The sequence below is a fragment of the Talaromyces atroroseus genome (assembly GCF_001907595.1).
Source record: "Talaromyces atroroseus strain IBT 11181 chromosome Unknown scaffold_17, whole genome shotgun sequence".
In the NCBI taxonomy this organism is placed as follows: domain Eukaryota; kingdom Fungi; phylum Ascomycota; class Eurotiomycetes; order Eurotiales; family Trichocomaceae; genus Talaromyces; species Talaromyces atroroseus.
Genome location: NW_017971449.1, coordinates 134,577 through 156,081, shown reverse-complemented (window position 1 = coordinate 156,081; position 21,505 = coordinate 134,577). Strand labels below are relative to the sequence as shown.

The window sequence follows — 21,505 nt, the reverse complement described above, 5'->3', positions numbered from 1 at the left end:
AGAAACATCATGTTGGCATCAGATCAATTTGAGGCAATGAAGTTGTGGTCGCTGTTGTAGTCGTGTTGCGTTTTCTGGTAGTATTCGGCCGACTATTGTTGTACCTGTTGCTTGAGGCTGTACCTCCTCGAGCTCCTCCTCCACTAGTCCTTCTTGACCGCTGGGAACCGGCGTTAGAAGCTCGTCTTGGAGCACTTGCGGTTCTCTTCTTTCCACCGGTACTGGTAGAAGTAGTAGATCCGCTACCAGTACGTTTGGCGCCCCCGCGGGCTCGACTGCGAGGCGCAGGAAAAGATCTGCTCGTTGTCTTTCTACCAGTGCTAGATACACCCTCCGGATCGGTCACTATATTGATATTAGCTGATCATACAACCTTTGCAAAATGGGGAGGTGGATTCGTGGCGTACGCTGAGTGCTAGGCACCCTAGCTAGTGGTGGTCTTCTGATGCTGTCCAGAGATGTATCAAAGTACTGGCTGGTAATGCTCTGATTGCTTGGTTCCATCTGTGAAAGAGAAAGGAAAATATCGTCATCGCTACCGTATTCGTCGTCACTGTCGAGGTTGATGACATTCGTATGGTTTGGGTCATGGATGACCTCGTTGTTTGCTCTCATGTCCAAAAGTAGTCGTTTGGAATTTCGAATGAGTTTCAAGAACTGAGCCCCAAAGAGCTCGACTTTCTCAGGGTCAATATCACGAATCTCACGCATTTTCCTTGTGTCTATGAATTCATATAGTTAGCACGCTCCTAAACACGGACGTCAAGGCTTTACAAAGGAGCAATGATTACCTTCAGGGAGACCAATCGCCATTTCTCGCAGTATAGCATCTGAAAAGGGCTGACTACGAAGGTGCTTCTCCATCATTATCTGTGACGGTTAGCCCAGACCCTCAAGATGTGATCAACTATTTAGGATGGCCTACCTTCTGACAGAGCTCCTTCGCGTTTGTCACGAAGTCTTCAACCACAATTTGTTGCATATCATCCAAATCAGCGAGCCGGTTATCCTGAATGATAGGAGGTCCCACTTCGGCCTTTTTGCGTCGATTCGATTTACCTGCTATGCGAACTGGTCCAAATCCATCGCTATCATCCTCGTCATCAAGCCCATGGGCAACACCACGCTTCGTCTTGGCTTTTGGCGCCGCTTTTCGACGTGAAGACTGGACAGGAGAAGGCACATTTGTGGATTGGGGATAATCCATGGATTCAGACGCACTAGTAGTACGGTTTGTACCACGAGAACTGCTACCAGATACGCGAACTTGCATCTCGAATGATTGATTTCCTGCAAGAAACTGGCTGGCTTTAGGACCCGTGAGGACATATCGGTGTGTAAACCCCGCTTTTGTCTTGGATATCTCTCGTAGAGCGTTCTCACCGACCAACTTGTAAAACAACCTTTCGATGTCCCCAAGTTCCAATTGGGAGCCAGCGCCAAACTGTGGCAGTTTAGAATGGTCTCCTTTCATCTTTTTGGGAGACCCGGCAAATATATCAATACAGTGCAATAGAGTCACATCCTCGTTCCGCTCAGTGAATACGCTGACAAGTTCAACCGCCCTCTTCGCATAAGTTGAAAAATCGACGGTCTCGAAGGTTGCATCTGTTTTGCAATTATCACACGTCCGATGACAGTCACTGGCGCGAAAAGACTCATTGAAGTAAGCTAGAATCTGTACCCTTCTACAATCACTTTGATTCTCGCAGAACTGTACAACGTTTCGTAACATTTGACGTTGACGATTCTTCTGTTGGTAGTCACCCTCTCCTTGTTCAATGAATCGCTTTTGCTGGACGGTGTCTTTGTAGCTGTAAAACAGGTAGCATCCGGAGCGCTTACCATCTCGCCCTGCGCGTCCAGTTTCCTGATAATAGCCTTCCAAACTCTTAGGGATTGTATAATGAATGACGAAACGCACATCTGGTTTGTCAATTCCCATGCCAAAGGCGATAGTTGCGACTATTACATCATATTTGCCGGATTGCCAGTCACGTTGGATGGAAGTCCGATCTTCTGATGGCATACCCGCATGGTAATGGGTTGCTTTGACTCTATATTCATTTGAAAGCTGCTCCGCGACTTTCTCACAATCTTTGCGGGATAAACAGTATACTATGCCTGCTTTTCCCCGGTATGAAGAATCAATGATATCTGCAATCTGCGAAATGATGTTCGGTGCAGATCCTCGCTTGGGCAAAACGTCATAAGTAAGATTTGGCCTGTTGAAACTTTGCGATAGTACATCGCAACCGGTCATTTTCAGATTCTGGATAACATCGATCTTCACATTCTCAGTTGCTGTCGCAGTCAGTGCCATCACAGGAACACCAGGGAAATCTGCACGAAAGGCTCCAAGTTCCTTATAGTCTGGACGGAAGTCATGACCCCACTGACTGACACAGTGAGCTTCGTCAATGACTAGACGAGCAAATTTCCCGTTGTCATGAAGCTTCTTCAAAGTATCACGCAAGGCCAGATTCTTGTTAATCATCTCTGGTGTGACATAGAGTAGCTCAAGTTCCCGCTCTGCAAGACTACTCTGGAGTGTCGACATAACCCATCTCTTATGCTCAGCACTTACATCTCCGTTAATATAATGTGCTTTTATTCTCAGCTTTTGCAGGTGTGCAACTTGGTCTTCCATCAAGCTCAGCAAGGGCGAGACCACAAGTGTGACCCCTTTGGTTTTGCCACTGTATATCACAGATGGCAATTGATAACAGAGGGATTTCCCTCCTCCCGTAGGCATCAGAACAAATGCGTCTTTGCCGCTAAGTGTCGCATTAATTGCTTCTAGTTGATTAGGCCGGAAGCCTTTCAAGTGAAACCGATCTCTCATCACTGTCTTAATATCCTTCGACCAAGGGAAAGACATCATAGAGCTTGAGTCAGGAGTCTTCTGCAAAGGCGGTTGGCGACCGATATTTCCAGACGTCTCGCCAAACACCTTGCGAGTTTCCGAGTGAGTCACTGGAGGTTCAAATTGCACCGCAGACAGATTGTTTTCTGCTTCAAAAAAGTCGTCATCCATTGCATCATCGAAATCGAAATCATCTGCGTCGTTAGCACCAAGGAGAGAATGTGATCGCACACCAGCAGCAAAGGGACTGTCCTCATGATACGTTGGAACATCTCGCTTGTAAGATGCACTCGAACTGGAACCACTCGTTTTGGAGGGCAGTGATTTTTGGATGTTGGTCTGAAGTCTCTGGGAAAGCGACTGGTCAGGTGCCCGTGAAAGTGTTTGAGGCGTGGCAGGGAATGCAGTGGTTGCCGAGTTTCCAGATTCAGGGGGGAGAGTAAAAATTGAGAGATCCATGTCTACGACGGACAATAGATCTGCCAACCGCGATTCAATTTCTTGAAGTTCCTTCAAAATAGCTTGGCTCTCTTTGATTTCGACTGACAGACCTGACAAGTCGCCTCCATCAGCAACTGCTTTGACCATCATGTCCTTGAGTTGGACCTTCCTTGACTGCTGCTCATCGTACTGGCATCTTTCTGACTTGATCTTTTCCAAAGCACCAATCTTTGTGCGTAGAGCCTTGCTTTGTGCTAAAATTTCGGGAGGCGGCAGCTCCCCTTCAATAGCGTGTTGAACCACAATAGCCGCATTTGCAACCTGCTCCTTATTCAGCTTTTCGATTGCGGTGTCAACGACTGTGAGTTTCAATGACAAGAACTGTTCAACATTAGGGTCCTTTAACGTCTGAGACAAGGGTGTTGGAGCTACAGTATCAACAACAGCTCGGGTCTTCCTTGATGATATTCGCCGGGGGGAGGCCTGAAATGTAATTTCTTGCCGTGTAGTTTTAGTATTTGGGCGTTCAACAGGCCGATGACTGCATCCCGAGGGTGTTGGTTCTTCGACTGGATACAAGTCTCTGCCAAAAGCTGGCCGCTGATTAGCATCACCATCATCAGAATCCCAAGAAAAAATGTTAGAATCGCTTATATGTCCTTCATCATCTGAGTCGGCAATAGTTGACTTCCTTGAGACGGCTGGGCGAACAGGTGATTTACGGGCGAGTTTTGGTGAAGACCTTATGGCGTAGCTAGTATCATTTGGCAGTAATACCGGTGCAGTGTCGATGTCCGACGCCTCTTCTCTATCTGGTGTGTTTGTGACGATCAAGCGAGGAGGATTTCTTCTAGGTGACGCCAGAAGATCCGACTGATATTCATCACTTTTCCTTTTTTTGCCTTGTCTGGGCAAAGTTTCCGAACGGTTGGCATAGTCTTCTCGCCACAGAGATTGTGATTCGCCAAAGGCTTCGACCGTCGCAGAGGAAGTATTCTGTTCCGCATCACCAGTAAGATCAATGGACTCAATATCGTCAAATGGAGACTTGTAGTCCGAGGAAAGGATAAGCCCAAGTTGCCGTGACGGCGTTTTCCGCTTCCTGCGTGTGGGCGAGGACGTGTTTGTTGGTGCTACTACTGCGCATTTAGCTAACTGAGTACGTGGGGGTTAAGAGCGAAGCAGAGAGTAGCGCACCTTGAGCAGAGCTGTATGTGCCTCCGAGCTTCGCACTCCCAATCTTGCGGTGACTAAAACTCGGGGTTATTGGCCCTGAATCATCACTTTTAATGCTACGCATCTGCGGCTTGGAGGCCGAAGAGGCGAGGTTCAGTCGTGCCATATTCGCGTCTTGCAAGAGACAGTCTCCATCATTATCGTACTTTAGTTCTGGACATTCATATGTCGTGTTGGTCGTTTCGTGCTTCTTTTCTGTATGCCGTAGCTCCTTTGCATGCGGTTGACGCTGCCCGTTCGTTTGTGGTTGAGCATGGAGGTTGGAGACGTCAACATCAGATCGCGTCAACACATCCAGGGAGGAAAAGTCCGGCTGACCACGGTCGACAAGCCAACGAAGGTGACACTTCAAGTTATTTTTGGTCATAGAGGCGACTCATTGCTTCGAGGTTCAATGAGAACAGTACTCTCCCCCGGCGACTGGGATTGCTTGAATGAGCTTCACAGAAAGTCGAGGCGCGGCTGCCAATCTTGAATCGGGCTGGCCAGTCGCCCGCCTTAAACGCGTTGGGGCTTAGGCGCTCCGCGTGTTCACGTGACATATCCCGCCATCACAAGCAGTTCTCAGAGCAAAGAACAACAAACACAGAGAAGAATTGGACAGAATATCGCAAAATACATATACATAGCATAGCAAGGAAGGCACGGCTTGCTCCGTCATAAACAACAGAGCGTCAGCATAGCTCTTGACTCAGAAGCAGGGTTACAACACAAAGTCACAGCAATGAGCATTGATCAAGAGAGACTGGGGAAGATCCGTGCCTTCGCTCACAGAGGACGCACCGTTGAAAGACAGTATGAGGAGGATCCTCTAAACGTTGACGCAATTCAATCATACAACCGGAAGCTCGACGACACAATTCGTTCTCTCCAGGATCATGTCCAGCGTCAGGAAGACGCATTGCGACAGGTAGGTATTTAGACAGGGTCCCAGAAGACTTTGACCGTTGTAGAATGCTTATTCATTTTCAACCTTTGCAGCTACGCGCCTCTAGGCAGGGTTTGAAGATTACTAGTCGAGGCACGGAGCCAGCTGCTCGATTGGCGCAAGTACGGCGAGTGAAGAAGGCTTACGACACTTTGCTGCAATCCGAACCCGATCTACCAGCACCAGACTCTCCATTGCCATGCCTGATTGCCTTGAGGGAAACGTCGCGTGTGATTTCGGATAGCAAAGCTTCAATCTCGAGTCTGCGGCAAACTTTGCCACGGGACCGTCAGCAACTCAAGGCCGAACGAGAGGATTTCGAAGATGCGAAACGCATCCACGATGGCCTTGAGACTCGCATTCAACGCATTCGCCACGAACAGCTGGAGAAATCAGCCAAGGATCCATCCGAACTAGCTAGTGACCTTGTCGATTCGAAGCGCAAGAGGGCTCGCGCATTAAAAAATTCGAGCACGAACCTGAAAGACGCTCTTGATAAATTCATCGATGATCATCTAGCACCGCAACTAGCAGCAGAGAATTTAGGTGGCCCGATTGTGGGGGATGCCATGGATATCCCCGATTCCACATTGGAAGCCGGATATACATCTCACGGGAAACCCAAGAAGCCAAAGGGGACTACAACACGGCATGGAGATGATGACGACGATCCTAGACAGCAGCGTATAGACAATCTCTTTCGACGGCGGCAAGGAGGCGAGGAACATGAGCAAGCAATTACGAATAAACGAGAGGCTGCAGCTGCAGCAATGCATGCTCTGGTAGACTCTTTACTCGAAGCTGGGACGTCTTACATTGATTTGCCACGAGAAAATGCGGCGTCAAGGTTTCTGGTCCGGGCTAAAGTAGCGCAGCTTCATCCACGCGATGCACGAAGGATTCGCTTGATAGATTTTGGACGATCATTTGATGATTAAACAGATTCTCCAAATCAACTTTAACATGATTAATAACTATGGCTTCCAAGCTATCATTTAATCTATCAACCAAGAAATCAATGTGTATAATTAGTCAAGTGAATCTTCCTTCAAAAAGAAAAGCTGGCGTATAACTTCGTCCGTCCTCTCACGCAATGCACCATGGTACATGGTATTGGTAATAAACTGCTTGACCCCTTTTATTTTCCTCGCCGTAGCAGTGGCCAAGTCGAAGTTGACATACATGTCATCCACATAGGTAGCAGCGTATACGGGGATCTCGTTCTTTGCCAGTTGAGCTTCGTCATACAAGTCCGGCCAATCCTCTGACGATGCAAGAATGTCCGCCACCTCTTTCATCTCTTTCAGCTCGTCATAGGATTCAAACATGTCTTTATAGATCTTCAATGATATAAGCGATAATTCAATCATCTGGGTCCTGGGAGAAACTTACCATTTCACCGGTGAAATAGATTTCTGTTTCAGCACTGCTATCGATTCGGAATTGGGGATTGGCAGCACGGAGTCTATCGGCAGACCAGCGAGAGGCTTGCCTATAAGTAGAAGAAAGAATAAAAAATATCAGCACGCGATTCGTTTCGCAAAATGAGGCGTGGTAAATGTACCCTTGGCAATAGATAGCTTCATGAAGAAGAGCGTATATCACCACAAGATCGCATTCTCCATAGCTCTCGACTAGGGAAAGTGTCGGACGGGTCAGGAATCCAAACAACTCGAGATCGTTTGTGATCCGCAGAACAATATCTACTCATAACAGATCAGCTTAGAATTCCGTTTAATAGGATGATGATGATGATGATACCATGAATGCTGTCCAAGCCACCTGTTACTCATTAGTAGTTGTAAACACTCTGTGGAATAGACGAGAGACGCACCAGATGCGCCGAAACTAATACCAAGCTGCTGAAAGCGTTCTGGCGTAAGCACACCGGATGACAAGCGAGGCTTGTTTTGCTGAAGATACTGGTATATCTTCTTAATACGTTCTGCATCCTCTGGAAATTTCTCGTAGTAGGCTTCATTCCGCTTGATGACATTTTCTGCTCAGTGATTAGCTTTTTGCCTTGAGGTGTTATATAATATTCATGCTCACGGTATGTTTTCTGATACACTGGACCAGGGCCTTTTACCAGTGGAGGCAGTCCCCCAGTGAGGAAAACCTCTCTTAGCCCCTCAGGACTGCCACAACGGCTTGAGTCAGATACATCACAGTAATGGAGGAGTGCGTACTTGCAGGAAACCAGCACTCACAACTTCGAGAGATAGGTGGTTGCACAGTAACCTCCAAAGCTCTGCCCCAAGACGCTCCATTTCTGATACTCTTCAGGGTAGTCCAAAGTCAATGATTTGCGAATGGCCTCGCAGTCGCGCACAATATTGTCTGCACGAAAGTGTTTTAAGTATTCAGCTTGCTTAATTGCGTTACCTTGGAGGGCAAGAGTCTGAGCCGTAATCGTCGAGCTCAGACCAGTCCCACGTTGGTCAAGGAGAAGAACCTAACATGCTTGTCAGCCTGGACTAGTGGAACGTGCAATGTCTAGCGCACCTGGTAACCCTTGTCAAGGACATATGGGACGAATGCCGTCTCTTGTGGCGGGCGGCATGCAAAACCCGGACCGCCCTGTAAAAACACCAGCCATGGAAGAGGCTTCTCAGTGGCATCCGTGTCGGGAAAAGCTGAGGACCGCCGAACGCTCCGAGCAAAAAGCCGAATAGTCCCTTCTGTCGGCTTGCTGTAGTTGATGGGGACGTCAAAGAAGAGCTCTGCTACTCGGAGTTTCCCTGGAGGAGGGCAGTCAGTATTGGGAATTCAGGCAGACAGGGAAAAGAGGCACGCACCAGGGACATTATGGAGGCGCCTGTCAATAAGCTTCGCTGCGGCAGGACCCATTGGAACTGCTAATGCTGTCGAGCATGTAACTGGCGAACACTTCCTTGGAGATTTTTGGAGAAGGAGAGCGCCAGCCTGGGACTTGGCGACAGCTAGTGGCTGCTGTGGGGTATCTCCAACTGCAACTTGCCAACAACACCAGAACTTCCCCGCGGAGGATCCCAGCAGAATTGGAGATTTTATCCATCAGGCTATTGGTAGCTTTTCTCATGGACCGCCCTCAAGAGAAGCAGGAGACCTTTTCTCCTTTGGGGCACGGCTTGCCCAAGCCGTAAGTGCATACATGTACATATATATATCAGTGGATCCGTCGCTCGTCGCCTTTCCAACATTCCAACGTTGCTTCCAATGCTCACAACCTCTCAGCTCTGATCTCCCGCAGCCTATCAATCCGATGCTGGTAAACAATAACGAGATGCACCGACGAGAGCTGAACGCCTTCAGCCAGAGCTTGTGGGACCTCGTACAGCAGCCCCCGAATACTGGCGTCTTGCCCTCCGCAGATGCACTGGCGAAGGCGCGCATGACTCTTCTCGACCATCTTCCAGATAGAGGCCAGGGCTTGGAGCGGACCAAAGACCATATTGTCCATGATATCATACCGGCATTCAACTCCAGCAACCTGAGTCCGAACTACTACGGCTTTGTCGTCGGCGGGGTGACCCCGGCTGCTCTTTTGGCCGACAATGTGGTTTCAGCGTATGATCAGAACGTGCAAGTACACATCGAAGAACATTCCATAGCCACGGATGTCGATTTCAAAGCATTGGGTCTTGTGGCAGATTTGCTCAAGCTTAACCGCCGGAATTGGCACAATGGAACGTTTACGACGGGTGCCACAGCAAGCAATATTTTGGGTCTGGCGTGTGGCAGGGAATACGTATTGAGAAAGGCTGCGCAGAAACGGGGTGCTCAAATTCATAGCGTTGGCGAAGACGGGCTCTTCGAGGTTATGCAAGCGGCTGGATTGAAGGGCATTCAGGTTCTCTCTACTCTGCCCCATTCTTCGGTAGGCAAAGCGGCGGGAATCCTAGGAATTGGCCGTTCAAATATGAAGAGCATAAATACTTCTCAGGAAAACCTCATTGAAATCGACATGGAGCTTTTAGAGAAGGAGCTTTCCAGGCAGGATAAGGCGAGTATTGTGGTTATTTCATGTGCAGAAGTCAACACAGGCCATTTCGCGACAGAGGGCATGGCGCAGATGCGTGAATTACGGAGACTATGCGACAAGTATGATGCCTGGATACACGTTGATGGGGCGTTCGGAATCTTTGGACGCATTTTGGATGCATCGGACGATGAGTATGCAGCGATCACGAGGGGGTGCGAAGGCCTTGAGCTTGCAGATTCAATCACAGGCGACGCCCACAAATTCCTCAACGTGCCCTACGACTGCGGTATCTTCCTGTCCCGACATGCGTCAACTGAGATCTCCGAGGATGTATTTCGCAACGCCAATGCGGCTTATCTAAATGCAGGGACGCGGGGAAAATCCTCCCAGACGGTCCCATCGCCGTTGAACATTGGAATTGAGAACTCGAGGCGCTTGCGAGCGCTGCCAATCTATGCTTCATTGATGGCGTACGGGAAAAACGGATTCAAGACTATCCTCGAGACACATATCCGCCTTGCACGCATGATTGCCGGCTGGCTCTATGATCATCCGGCGTATACCCCTTTGCCGCTTGGCTCGAGTGAAGACGATCTATGTGCTCTTACCTATACGATCGTGCTCTTTCGAGCCAATGACGAGGCCTTGAATACGCAGTTGGCCAAGAAGATCAATGCTACGTCGAAAATGTATGTTTCTGGTACATCTTGGGACGGTAAACCGGCTTGTCGTCTGGCAGTTTCCAACTGGAGGGCAGACGTGCTGAGAGACTTTGCAGTGGTGACAGACGTGCTTGAGCATGTTGTTTCGACGGGGGTAGATGGCAACAGCTGAAAATATGAACATCAATTATTAAGAGGGCTTATATATAGTTAGATAGCGCAGAATGCGTTAGAAGCATGACTTTGAATATCTTGATCATATTCAGCTTACCAATGACTTAATAATGCACTATACCTACACATTTTTATATGCACATTATTATTATTCATGTTTGTCGTCCATTCCCAGATATTCTCAATGATTACAGTATTATTGAGTGGGCGCGTCCCTTCGACCCTAAATCTCCAAGATTTAAGAAATCTTAAAAGGTATCCCTAACTACCTCTTATTACTTGAACCCCCCCCTTTTCGATTAGACTACTCCTAGAGGCCTTCAGTAGTGCACTGCCAACTACACCACCATCGGGCTTGAATGCACATATAGTATGATCACTCACTGGAACCATACAGCCGATATAGAATCACCCGTACTGTAGGCCAGACAGCCACTGGTACCTATATTTTGTAGTATCGATGCAGATATATTGACTACCTTCGTCGGCCAGCTCCTCCACCTTCTCCTCTGTCGGTCATACTGACAACCTCACCAATACCGGCAGCTTCTTGTTCATCCTCAAGGGCCATAATCTCCTCACGACTATCCCACCATTTCTCTTCCGCGAGATCAAACGCCTCTTTACGAAGCTCCTTGACTGATTTTTCTATTGTGTTCCCACGTTGCTTCAATTTCTCCATCAAATAATTCTGCCACTCAGTAGTAGTACGGGCAAAGAAGTCGCGAAGATTCTCAAAGGGTCGCGGTTGAGGCCGATCATCTTTGGCTTCTGGTTCTGGTTCTGCCTCTTCGACTTCTAGTTGTTGCATATCGCGAGTCACTGAAGGGACTGTGATTTCCGTTGGTACTTCTGATGGCGTGTCCACCGACATTGCCTCACCAGCCTCGTCTTCATCTTCCATATCTTCATCGTCATCTTCGTCATCCTCTTCGTCTTCACTTGCTTCAAGCTGTGTGTTCCAGTTGGCAGGTTCGTTGTAGAATATCTCCTTCACGCCATCTAGTTTCACCAAATCCATGGAATACATGTCATTAAAAATGAATTCCTGGTCTCCCCTTTCAAACGTCCCTCCAAAGACGAAGAGTGTATCATCCTGAACGGTCAATTGAGCATTGAAGCGAGGGTGTGGCATTTCAAATCTAACAATCGCCGGCTTAACTGGTTCCTCCTCCAGTTTCTCTTCTTCCCGCTTGGGGGTATCAATGTCCATGTCATCTTCATCATTCGCGCGAATGCCTCTTTTTGCTTCAAGAGCAGCAAGATTCCGCAGTAACTCTTCTTCGTCAGCTTTGCTGCGGTCCCGCGATTTAATGGCCTGATTCTGTTGCTTCTTGCCCTGGGCTTTAGGCCGACGTAGCGTTAGAGGGAAAAACCGATTCCTCTCCAAATTCCATGCAAACATCGAGTCGAAGAATTCGCTATCAATGCCTTCTTCGCTCATCTCCACGTCGTGCACGCCGCCAAACATGATACCTCGGCCTTTGTGGTAAGCCATCGTCACGCCAGCGCGCGGGGGATTTGGTGCATTGGCGGGTTTCTTTCGTCGTTCCCAGCGCACGGATGGGCCTGCAGATGCAGGGGCATCTGCGTCAGGGGGCGTGATACGCAAAAACCATGTGTCTTGATGTACCATTGGTTTGAGGACAACTCGCTGCGGACCGCCGCCCTTGGCTTGCTTCCCTCCTCCTCCTCCTCCTCCAGACCCAGTTGAAGCCTTTACACGAGAATATCCGCCGTACAGAACGGCGCCGGATTCGTGAGGCAGGAATGAGAACGAAGATCGAGCATCTGGTTTCTGTGATGCTGGAGGAAGTGCGGGGTTGAACCATGTATACTTTGAACAATCGTAAATCCATAGGTCTTGAAGGTATTTCGTCTGTTGGGAAGTGTCTTGGAACCCGCCAAACACAATGATATAATTCTGTATTTACAATCAGTATAATGTACCGACGATAGTGAAAGAAATGCTTCGAACAAACCTTGAAATATGTCATTCTATGCCCGCTTCGGGCTGGCGGACCTTTGCCCTTTGGCTCGATGCGAGACCATTCTCGAGTGGCTGGATCAAGATGCCAAAAGTCATTGTAGTGATAAAAAGTGCCTTGCTTAGGAGACGAGAATTCGCCTCCAAAAAGATACACGCCTCCGGCATTTCCACCGCGGCACCAGGCATGTCCACTGCGCGGCAGAGGACTGTTGGGACTAGTCACCTCGCGCCACTCTGAGCGGTCGATCAGATAGGCGTAGAGGTTATTGTAGAATGTGGCCAGGGTGCCATCGAAATATTCGCCGCCAAAGACCAGCAGCTCATTGCGATTCGCTGGCGAAGCAACAATGGTCGACGATGTGCGCGGTGTTGGAGGCCCCGATGACACTTCGGTCACCTTAAGGAATTTAGCCTGTTCCTCTGCGTAGGCTGCCAGGACAGCATCCAAATCAACGTCCTCGGCATCGCTGTCTGCGTCTCTGCCTTTGGACTTGTGCTTTTTGTCTTTCTTGTCGGCCTTTTTGGTCTGTTTGGCGGCGATGCGCTCTTTTCTCTCCGCGGTTTTCTTCTTGTCTTTCTTGGCCATTGCGTTTTCGGTATTATTCTTCCTCGGGCCTGTTGTCACCCTCGAAATCCAACATATAACGCCGTCGTGTAGTTGCTTGAAGAATTATTTATTGCCAATCCCCGCAGCCCAAACTGTGGATACAAAATTTGCCCCTTCCGCGGCCAATTGCGTGCCTGTGATTGGCCCGCGACGCTATACTTCGTCTCCGTACGATATAAAACAGTTGACAAGGCAGGTAGTTGTATGAGATTTGGATTGGCCATTATGAATGGCTGTAGCAAGTCACACACGAGAATCGACGTGTAAATAATGATCGCAAATGGCGGTGGGGGCCAGCAGCACGTCTGATAGGGCACGGCTGGGGCCTGGCAGCCTCAGGCAGTGGATCACGTGCGCCGCCGGGCTTAGCGCAGTTCGCCCTCGTGTTGCTTCCTTCAACCACGCAAACTCGTCCATCGTCTCTCTGCCCCCGTTTGCTCTGGAGGAACAGGCCCTGGTTTCCATTATTCTATTCATCTCTCAATTGCCATTCATCCTCTCCGATCTCCTGCACTGCACACCTTCACCTCCGTCCTCTTCTCCAGCACTTATACCTTGCAGCCAACATATATCCCCTTTCCGACCATCCTTCAAACCACCACCACCAGCATCGCCTCCCCTTCACATCGAACTTCTACCACCAGCACCAGCAAGTTTTCCTTAGGGACATCTGGTGTATATAAAAGCGATCACTTGTTTAAAAGAAAAACAGGAATAAAACAGATATTCACTACTTCCATCCGCTTGACTTCTAAGCATAACTAGAGGAAAGGAACTGTCACACGCTTCCGGTCGCCTGATTTCTCCCACCCAGGACGTGAATAGGAACGCAAAAGAAACAAAGATGTCTGCTTCGCCATCGACTCTGCCATCCACGAAGCGACCTCTCGAGGATCCTTCGTCACCCTCCGGTCCAAACGACCAGCCCGAAGCCAAGCGTCCAGCTCTGGACAAGGTGGTCCGCAGCGAACGCTCCGACACCGACGGCAAGGCCGATGCTGCCGCTACAAACGGAGATTCTGTAGTCGTGGATGCACTCAATGGGAAAGACTCCGGCTCTGCCATCGACACGCAGCCCATCCAGTCAACCGCGTCGCATGCAGATCGCGCGACATCGCAGCCACCCCAGCAGCAATCTACCCAAGACGAGAGCTCCTGGATTCATATTCGCGCCGTCATCTCGAGCCCGGAAGCTGCTACTTGTATTGGCAAAGGTGGGGAAAATGTCTCCCAAATCCGTCGTCTTTCCGGTGCCAAGTGCACCGTTAGCGACTATTCCCGAGGTGCTGTTGAGAGAATCTTAACTGTCAGCGGTCAACAGGATGCTGTTGCAAAAGTGAGTATTATCAAGAACTTTTTTTCTTCCCCTTACCTTTTATTCGTGGTATACACGCGTGTCGAAAGAAGGTTATACTGACATTATGAAAGGCTTTTGGTTTGATTATTCGGACTCTTAACAATGAACCCCTCGAGGCCCCCTCTACTGCTCAATCAAAGACATATCCTCTCCGTCTCCTTATCCCCCATATCCTTATTGGTTCCATCATAGGAAAAGGGGGTGTCCGCATTCGCGAAATCCAAGAAGCCTCTGGTGCTCGTTTGAATGCTTCTGACGCTTGCCTTCCTCTTTCCACAGAGCGCTCTCTTGTTGTCCTGGGTGTTGCTGATGCCGTGCACATTGCAACTTATTATGTTGCCGTCACTCTTGTAGAGCAATTGACGGAGCGATTCGGCGGCCCTGCTGCGTCTGCTTATGCTACACGAAGCGGCGGTCCTGCTGGTGTCGTTCCCGGCGGCATGCAAGTTGTGCCATATGTTCCCCAGCCCGCTGGTGGACAGTACGGCCACCCAGACTCGTTCAAGAGACACTATCCTCAGTCCAACCGACCTCTCCCCGGATCCTACGGTGCCCCCTACGCCCATGGTCCTGCTGCACAAGCTCCAGTCACACAGCCTCCCCTTCACTATGGCGGCTCCTCTCGTGCTCCGTATGCGGGCGCGGGTCCACACCAGCCTGCTCCTTACGGAGCGCCTCATGCCCAGCCTCACGGTGCAGCAACTCAACCTCTTTCAGGTGTTGTGCCCAGCCAGCCCATTACCCAACAGATCTACATCCCCAACGACATGGTTGGCGCCATCATTGGTAAGGGTGGTACCAAGATCAATGAAATCAGACACCTCAGTGGCAGTGTGATCAAGATCAACGAGCCTCAGGAAAACAGTAACGAGCGTCTTGTCACTATTACTGGCACACAGGAGTGCAACCAGATGGCATTGTATATGCTGTATGCGCGATTGGGTATGTCATCTTGTCTAATTTCTTCTGACTAATACTAACGAATAAATGCAGAAAGTGAGAAACATCGTATCTAATTTTGTTTCAATTTCCTGCAATTTCCTCGTTGCTACTTATATCCTCTAGCGGGTTGTCGTCAGGTGCAGCAAATAAAAGCTCTTGTTTCGACTATTCTCTTGATTTACCAAGTCAATTAGCTATGTAATTTGAATGGAGGTGGTCTCTTGTCTCCGGCAATATTCTTCTTCTTTTTTTTTTTTTTAAGAATAATCCTATTGACCAGATGCCTCCAACACTCGGAGTTTGCTTTATTAATTAGTACGATATACGATACCGATGAACTTTTGTAGTTTCTTCCATAGCATTCTGAACAATTTTGTCAAAAATTATTATCCCACATCAAAACCCAATCTTCTGAAACTTGACATGCTTCATCTCCAGCCCCTTGACAGCCGGCGACAAGGCCACCTTTCTCAGCGGCACAATCGTGTCCGCAAACGCCTGCGTCTCTCTAAACGCCGCATGGTGTTCCTTGCCCCTCCACCCAACGGCGTGAAGATGAACAACAACCTTGCCGGACCCGCTACCGGGATGATCAAACATCGACGGACGCTCAACCTGTCCTCGGGCCCAAGTCAGAGCCCTCGAATCCTCGGGTGTGGAGGGGTTGGTGAGCCCCGCGGCCTGGAAGGCGGTCTGGTCGATGTTGAATTGGCGGTGCTGCTCGGGGGAGAGGTCGCTGGGCACGGCGAGCGTGACGAGTTCGGTGACCGGGTTGGTGGTGAGAGTGTCTGTTTCGGAGATGGCGGGGGAGAGAGTAGAGAAGATGTTGGTGAGGGTTGCCGGGTCGTCTTTGTTGTTGTCGACGAAGGGCTCGAGACGGGACAGTGAGGTAGTGCAGTATGCATCGGCCCAATCTGTCAAATTTGTATTTGAGCGTTGCCATAGATGTCAGTCCGTCATGTCCTCTCTTTATGGTGCCGGGAAGGGGGTAGACGTACCGATAACCCAGACAAGTACATTCTCATCCTCCAACGTCCGACCCCAGGCTGAACCTAGATGGCCGCTCTGCAGAATCGTCTCCCGGAAGAGGTCGAGAAGCTGCTCGCCCTCGCGGTTCTGCTCGCCCTCCTCGGGCTTGACAGAGGGCTTGACGCGGAAGAACACAAACTCGGTGACGGCGGTCATTTTTTTTTTTTTTTTTTTTTTTTTTTTTTGTGTCTTTCTGTTGTAATGTCCGATGAGTGTTTTCCGAGACGAAAGGATGAAGTTGTACAAGAATTAGACAATGTCTGTGTGAGATTCTTCTACGACGGAAACGTGACGCTGACAGTTACGTACGTAGCGATAAATTATGCAAGGCGAGCCAATGGCTGTGTATGCTCCCCTCGTGCTGTCGTGCCCACGAATGAAGGTGAATGCCAGGTCCGAAGAGATGTTCACGTCTGTAGTTAAGAAGGAGCAGAGGCTTTTTTTCGATGTGGTCTGAAGTTATCGTCTTATCGAGCAGAGCTATGATGTCATTGCTTGTAAACATAGCTATAGCTACATACATATACTCACATCGGCCATAGGGCAGGCCTTTGAAGCTGGCTCTAAATACGAAGCATGAGTTAAAGTATTGGAATATGAGTGACGTGTCCGTTATTCATGTCTATGTGTTGCATGTCTGGAAAATCTCAGTAATTCGTGTTAGGGCTAGGGCTGAATACCACCACCCATCCGGGCATCCTCACAGGTATACCTCGTATGGAACACTATTCTCTAGAATGGTTACTTATGACTGAAAATACGGAGAATCACTGCGTGCCTAGTCACGTCTTACAGTGTATAGTGTCGCTATATGATGTACTGGTAGTCCACGTATAAGTCAGGCAGCGAAGCGCCCTGGCCGTAGCAGTATACCACCCAGAAATATTTTTCAGGACCTGAAATCTGCATGGCTAGTCTTGCAAGAAAATGCAGGCCACAATTCTGGACTATGCAGACTTGCATGGATCAGGTTACACGACTTTATCAACGGGCATTTCATCGCTGATATGCCAAGGGTCGGCTCTGTAGCATTCGCCAAATTGGTTGACGAATGGTCTGGAAAGTCTGAGTATCCAAACAAGCACCTGGACAGGCTTGATTTCACTGAAAATGAGTACCATTTTCTGATTTACATGGTCTACATTGCTGTGCAAAGTGTGAAGGACGTGTGCAAATTCAAGGCAGCACAGGATGTCGCAAAGCTCGTCCAGGAAGAAAATGGCTCATCTGCCAATGAGCCACCAGCTGCCCAGAAGCCCCAAGCCGACATCAACAACAGCAGCAACCTTTATTATCAAGCTCGCTTCTTACCGTCAAGCACAAAATTTTACGTTACGCAAGAAGGCAACATTGACAGTCGCACACCAGCGTGTCGATCTGGTTGCTCTCCCCTCGTAAACCAGTAAACGACACGTTCGAGATTCAGTCCCTGACATTTGCGAAATTGACTCAGATTTTGAAAAAGCGAGGTACCTTCGAGACTCCTGCAAAGCACCAGATCTTCTACTACGACCCCGAGAATCCAATGATGGCCAACACGGTCGACGATTCTCGTTCGTTCCGCGTCGGGGTCGAGGACATGGTTCATTCTTATTATCAACGTCAACGCCAGTATGTTCATAATCAGACTCATCGTGAAGCACCAAAGCTCGAAATTGAGTTCTACGTTCGTGAGAAATGCCTTGAGGCACGGTTAGTAGACGATCTTACATGAACTATTTCAGGTTTTCGAGCTAATGAGTTGCAATGCAAATAGAGACGCTCCACCGGTGACACCTAGTCCGAGTCCCAAGAACAAGAACAAGCGCCGTCGGCCCAAGTCTATCTCCAAGGACAACAACTACAACAGCAAGAAACTCCGCGTCCATGGCGACAAACAGGAATAGGCTGCGTACGGCTCTTGAGCTGGCTGGCATTGATCTTTCCGTGCTTCGGCTGGTATGGCTAGATGTCAGCAGTCTGGATTGAGAGACAGCACTGTACATTATACATTGCTTACTTGAGAGGAAGAATGGGTGAAAGTGTATATTAAATGCGAGGACTACACCGGGGAAGTGAAAAGGGGGCTGTAATTGAGATACCAAAAGTTTCTTTGCTTGTCGTTCAAGAGAAAATGCCAATGTTTCCAGAGCTCTTTGTACAGGTAGATAGATACCTTGGAGCGAGAATCTTCAATTCAAAATCATACGATGACAGACTTGTAATGCAAGAGTCGAATTCCATGCCCAGCCTCCTTACCTACCACACAAGTAATGTTTGAAAGGAAGAATCGTCAGTAGTGGTTCACTTAGGAAAAGAGAGTTGTAGACAAAGAGGATTAACAAGAAAACCACACATAGTAGAAGGACTGCTACAGGCCTTTTTTTACCGGCTATTTCCTATCCAACTGATACTCTGCTTGTTAGAAGCCTAGTAAAAATTGTCTTTCATCTATATCAAACGAGTACTGTATTTCAGTATAGACATGGCGCAAATTTCCATAGTTTGCGACAGAATGGCATTGTATATCAATTAAACGTGACATCCAACTATTACTGTAATGAGCAGGATTACAAGCAGAACATGCACTCCCGTCTAAGCAGTCAAGATCACGACAATCCATTCACAGGAATAATCCTCATACAATCTGCTAAGGAATCTATTGAACACCCAGAATCTCCCACCCGAGATTGATGAACGAGACCCGATCAATCCAACAGCTGTCCGCGGCCAATTATTAGGGCTGGGCCTGTACTAAATACATACCGGATTTGGTGTTAGGGTTTGGGCCCTTTTACGCCTCGTGTCAGGTCTCGGATGGTACGAGTATTTTTAACTAGTCTTTGCTATTCTAATCCGTGACCATACGCCTTGATCCTTTTTATCTAAGATTATAATATGATACAGTAATCGTCGTGAACCTTCTCGCTGAGACCGGCCTCAATGTGGATGATCTGGCCCTGGCAGTGTGCGATTATAGTAATCCTCCCCATAGACCGGACCGTACTTCGGATGGCTAACCAGAGCTCCATCTCGCCACGTTGCCATGTCCTTAGCAGGGATGCCTCGCTCGCGGACCCATCCATCAAAGTGCGTCCAGTCGACACAGACTTCCTCCGTGCTCACCACAGGCCAAGGGATCTTGCGTGTATCGAGCCATTTGTAGGTCTCAAACCCTGTACCAACGTGGCATTGAACGAACTTGATAACCCCATCATCATTTAGTTATGAGTACCTCTGCATCTACGTAGTTGATAATGAAACTTACCTGTCGCAGATTGTCGACACAATGATCTGTGTGCTTCATTATCCACGCCGGCCCACCCTCGTCTTCGCCGTAGAACTCAGGGTGCGCATAGCGATAGATGTTGTATAAGCAGTGAAGCATGTGATAGCCCTATTACTAAATGTCAGTCACCGAGAAAGTCAATCTGGAGGTAGAAAATTTGCATATTCATGTATACCTACAATAGGCACAGCAAGGTAATCCCCGGAACCATCATTCACCTGAATAGATGTCATGTTCATTTTTTTCATGTCGGCCTCCGGTACCCGTAAAGTGTGTGCTAACGTGGGCTCGCATTAGTCTGTCTCTACATAATATTACTATGAGGGTGCTTGGAATGGATTCCTGTTTTTGGTACTTACCTCCATTCATCAGATATGTCCACTCCTCCTCAATGTCTGCGATAGGCGCGCCATTGAAGGGGTTCGTGGTGTTGAAATTGTAATCCACCTCTCGAACCTGGTAGCGGTATGCATCATTCAGTGCATTATCTGTTCAGGTAAATAGGGAATGTCAGTTAAATTGTCGGTGGCGTGTGTACAATGTGGAAGTCTCTCTCACACTTCAAATCGTACGGGTTGCGTGACTGGTGAAAGATTTCTGGGAATATAAAAATCCCAATAGCGCACAAAAGAACTGTATAGACTACCAAAATGCCGACCTGGATAAGGGCCAACTTTGTAAGCCTCGTCCAGGCTGGGTGTTTCTGAAGAAATGGCCCCAAGGGAATTTCATATGTAGAGCTACTTCTTGGGTTCTCGATGCTGTTGTGCTCGTCTTGTGCTTCTCCTTCTTGAGTAAGCAAGCTATACTGCTGTTGCAGATCGGCAGGCATAGTGACTGCTTAATTGCTAAGATGCCTTGGAGGAACCCAAGTATTAGAGGGATATAGTCTGACGAAAGGAAAAATAAAATAAGAGATACGTATTAGTTTACCTAGGTTATCTAGAATCTAGATACACCGCTGTTAGTGCATGTTACCGAGGGGTTTATTGTAGTATACACTTAACTGGGTTAGGTAGGAGCATAAGAATGCGATAGATTAAACTAATGCTTACGTAGTACTGCTACTGTCATGATCTTACATGCATATACTAATATCCACCAGATACCTGCCTAGGTAGGTAGGTTCCGTACTATATACACCATGTTGCTTGCTGGGCATCCAGATATAGACACAGTACTTGCATATCACACTTCAATAAGTACTTTAAGCTATGTAAATGCCAAGAAGATTCATGCCCAGAGAATTCAAGCACATCATATAGAGTTAACTACTGTAAGCTTTAAGGTTCGACGTTCGTAAGTACTAAGCGCTATCTTTTAGTCAAATGGAGCCAGCCGCCTGAATAATTCCCCATAACAAACATTCTACGATGTACTAATATACCGTTTCAGGTCTTATCTTTTTGCTAGTGTTTAGGAGTGCTTTTACTGTTCAGTGCTGTTACCCCATTTGTGTGTGAATCCTCCTCATGGCAATTTGTACATTCTCTGACGCCACTTATGTATATACATTGCAATCGCAATACATTAAAAGGATTCTGCTGAAAATCCAACGTAAGATTTTAATGGGATATTTGTTAGACATATGTGATCTGAGCTGTATCATTGCATCCTGTCTTATCTTCAATGATTTTAGAAGCATGAAGAATCTCTTCCCAGTAGTGTATAAATAGGGATATCTAGACCTGACATTCGTCTTCTCGTTTCCAAGTTATTCAGTCATCTTCCCCTCTCTTTTTCTGTTCCAAGAAATTCCTTACACCGGAGAAGAATTACACAACATGAAGACAACATTCGTTCTGTCTGCCCTGCTGGGCCTTGGCCTTGCTTTACCCACGCCAGGTTCGTTAACACAATAATTACCAGAGAGAATATACATCTAACCGAGTCATATAGAGATGAACACCCGTGAGGTCGATCCATTCTTGGGTGCTAAGAACGTCTGGAACCGTGATACTGAGGCCGACCCATTCTTGGGTGCTAAGAACGTCTGGAACCGTGATACTGAGGCCGACCCATTCTTGGGTGCTAAGAACGT

General features: G+C 48.2%; 10 protein-coding genes across 10 annotated transcripts in view; 5 read left to right on the top strand and 5 right to left on the bottom strand.

Moving 5' to 3' along the window:
• Positions 1-7: 7 nt before the first annotated feature.
• On the bottom strand, positions 8-4,910 carry UA08_09010 (hypothetical protein; the record flags this gene model as incomplete). The annotated part of the gene is made up of 5 exons (XM_020264069.1): positions 8-345; positions 408-722; positions 792-870; positions 926-4,443; positions 4,505-4,910. 5 exons carry the CDS (start codon positions 4,908-4,910, stop codon positions 8-10), a joined length of 4,656 nt encoding a protein of 1,551 aa, XP_020115876.1.
• A 357-nt stretch (positions 4,911-5,267) lies between these two features.
• Positions 5,268-6,409, top strand: UA08_09009 (hypothetical protein; the record flags this gene model as incomplete). The annotated part of the gene is made up of 2 exons (XM_020264068.1): positions 5,268-5,453; positions 5,525-6,409. The coding sequence occupies 2 exons, from the start codon at positions 5,268-5,270 to the stop codon at positions 6,407-6,409; spliced, it is 1,071 nt and encodes a 356-aa protein (XP_020115877.1).
• A 90-nt stretch (positions 6,410-6,499) lies between these two features.
• On the bottom strand, positions 6,500-8,321 carry UA08_09008 (hypothetical protein; the record flags this gene model as incomplete). The annotated part of the gene is made up of 10 exons (XM_020264067.1): positions 6,500-6,811; positions 6,864-6,963; positions 7,036-7,174; positions 7,233-7,253; positions 7,306-7,470; positions 7,524-7,609; positions 7,682-7,811; positions 7,857-7,926; positions 7,977-8,212; positions 8,270-8,321. 10 exons carry the CDS (start codon positions 8,319-8,321, stop codon positions 6,500-6,502), a joined length of 1,311 nt encoding a protein of 436 aa, XP_020115803.1.
• A 415-nt stretch (positions 8,322-8,736) lies between these two features.
• UA08_09007 (hypothetical protein) lies at positions 8,737-10,269 on the top strand (the record flags this gene model as incomplete). Its single annotated transcript, XM_020264066.1, has 1 exon — positions 8,737-10,269. The coding sequence occupies one exon, from the start codon at positions 8,737-8,739 to the stop codon at positions 10,267-10,269; it is 1,533 nt and encodes a 510-aa protein (XP_020115802.1).
• Positions 10,270-10,746: 477 nt separating this feature from the next.
• Positions 10,747-12,847, bottom strand: UA08_09006 (hypothetical protein; the record flags this gene model as incomplete). Its single annotated transcript, XM_020264065.1, has 2 exons — positions 10,747-12,195; positions 12,254-12,847. The coding sequence occupies 2 exons, from the start codon at positions 12,845-12,847 to the stop codon at positions 10,747-10,749; spliced, it is 2,043 nt and encodes a 680-aa protein (XP_020115809.1).
• Positions 12,848-13,712: 865 nt separating this feature from the next.
• Positions 13,713-15,241, top strand: UA08_09005 (hypothetical protein; the record flags this gene model as incomplete). The annotated part of the gene is made up of 3 exons (XM_020264063.1): positions 13,713-14,204; positions 14,297-15,167; positions 15,219-15,241. 3 exons carry the CDS (start codon positions 13,713-13,715, stop codon positions 15,239-15,241), a joined length of 1,386 nt encoding a protein of 461 aa, XP_020115808.1.
• A 322-nt stretch (positions 15,242-15,563) lies between these two features.
• On the bottom strand, positions 15,564-16,352 carry UA08_09004 (hypothetical protein; the record flags this gene model as incomplete). The annotated part of the gene is made up of 2 exons (XM_020264062.1): positions 15,564-16,081; positions 16,166-16,352. The coding sequence occupies 2 exons, from the start codon at positions 16,350-16,352 to the stop codon at positions 15,564-15,566; spliced, it is 705 nt and encodes a 234-aa protein (XP_020115807.1).
• Positions 16,353-17,203: 851 nt separating this feature from the next.
• Positions 17,204-18,082, top strand: UA08_09003 (hypothetical protein; the record flags this gene model as incomplete). The annotated part of the gene is made up of 3 exons (XM_020264061.1): positions 17,204-17,590; positions 17,623-17,888; positions 17,953-18,082. The coding sequence occupies 3 exons, from the start codon at positions 17,204-17,206 to the stop codon at positions 18,080-18,082; spliced, it is 783 nt and encodes a 260-aa protein (XP_020115811.1).
• A 1,033-nt stretch (positions 18,083-19,115) lies between these two features.
• On the bottom strand, positions 19,116-20,296 carry UA08_09002 (hypothetical protein; the record flags this gene model as incomplete). The annotated part of the gene is made up of 5 exons (XM_020264060.1): positions 19,116-19,376; positions 19,444-19,572; positions 19,644-19,741; positions 19,824-19,952; positions 20,023-20,296. 5 exons carry the CDS (start codon positions 20,294-20,296, stop codon positions 19,116-19,118), a joined length of 891 nt encoding a protein of 296 aa, XP_020115806.1.
• A 952-nt stretch (positions 20,297-21,248) lies between these two features.
• UA08_09001 (hypothetical protein) overlaps positions 21,249-21,505 on the top strand; it is a gene marked incomplete at both ends in the record, with an annotated part of 502 nt that continues 245 nt past the window's right edge. Inside the window, 2 exons of the mRNA XM_020264059.1 lie at positions 21,249-21,309; positions 21,364-21,503. Coding sequence (XP_020115805.1) covers positions 21,249-21,309; positions 21,364-21,503 — 201 coding nt within the window. The remainder of the gene's footprint in view (positions 21,310-21,363; positions 21,504-21,505) is intronic.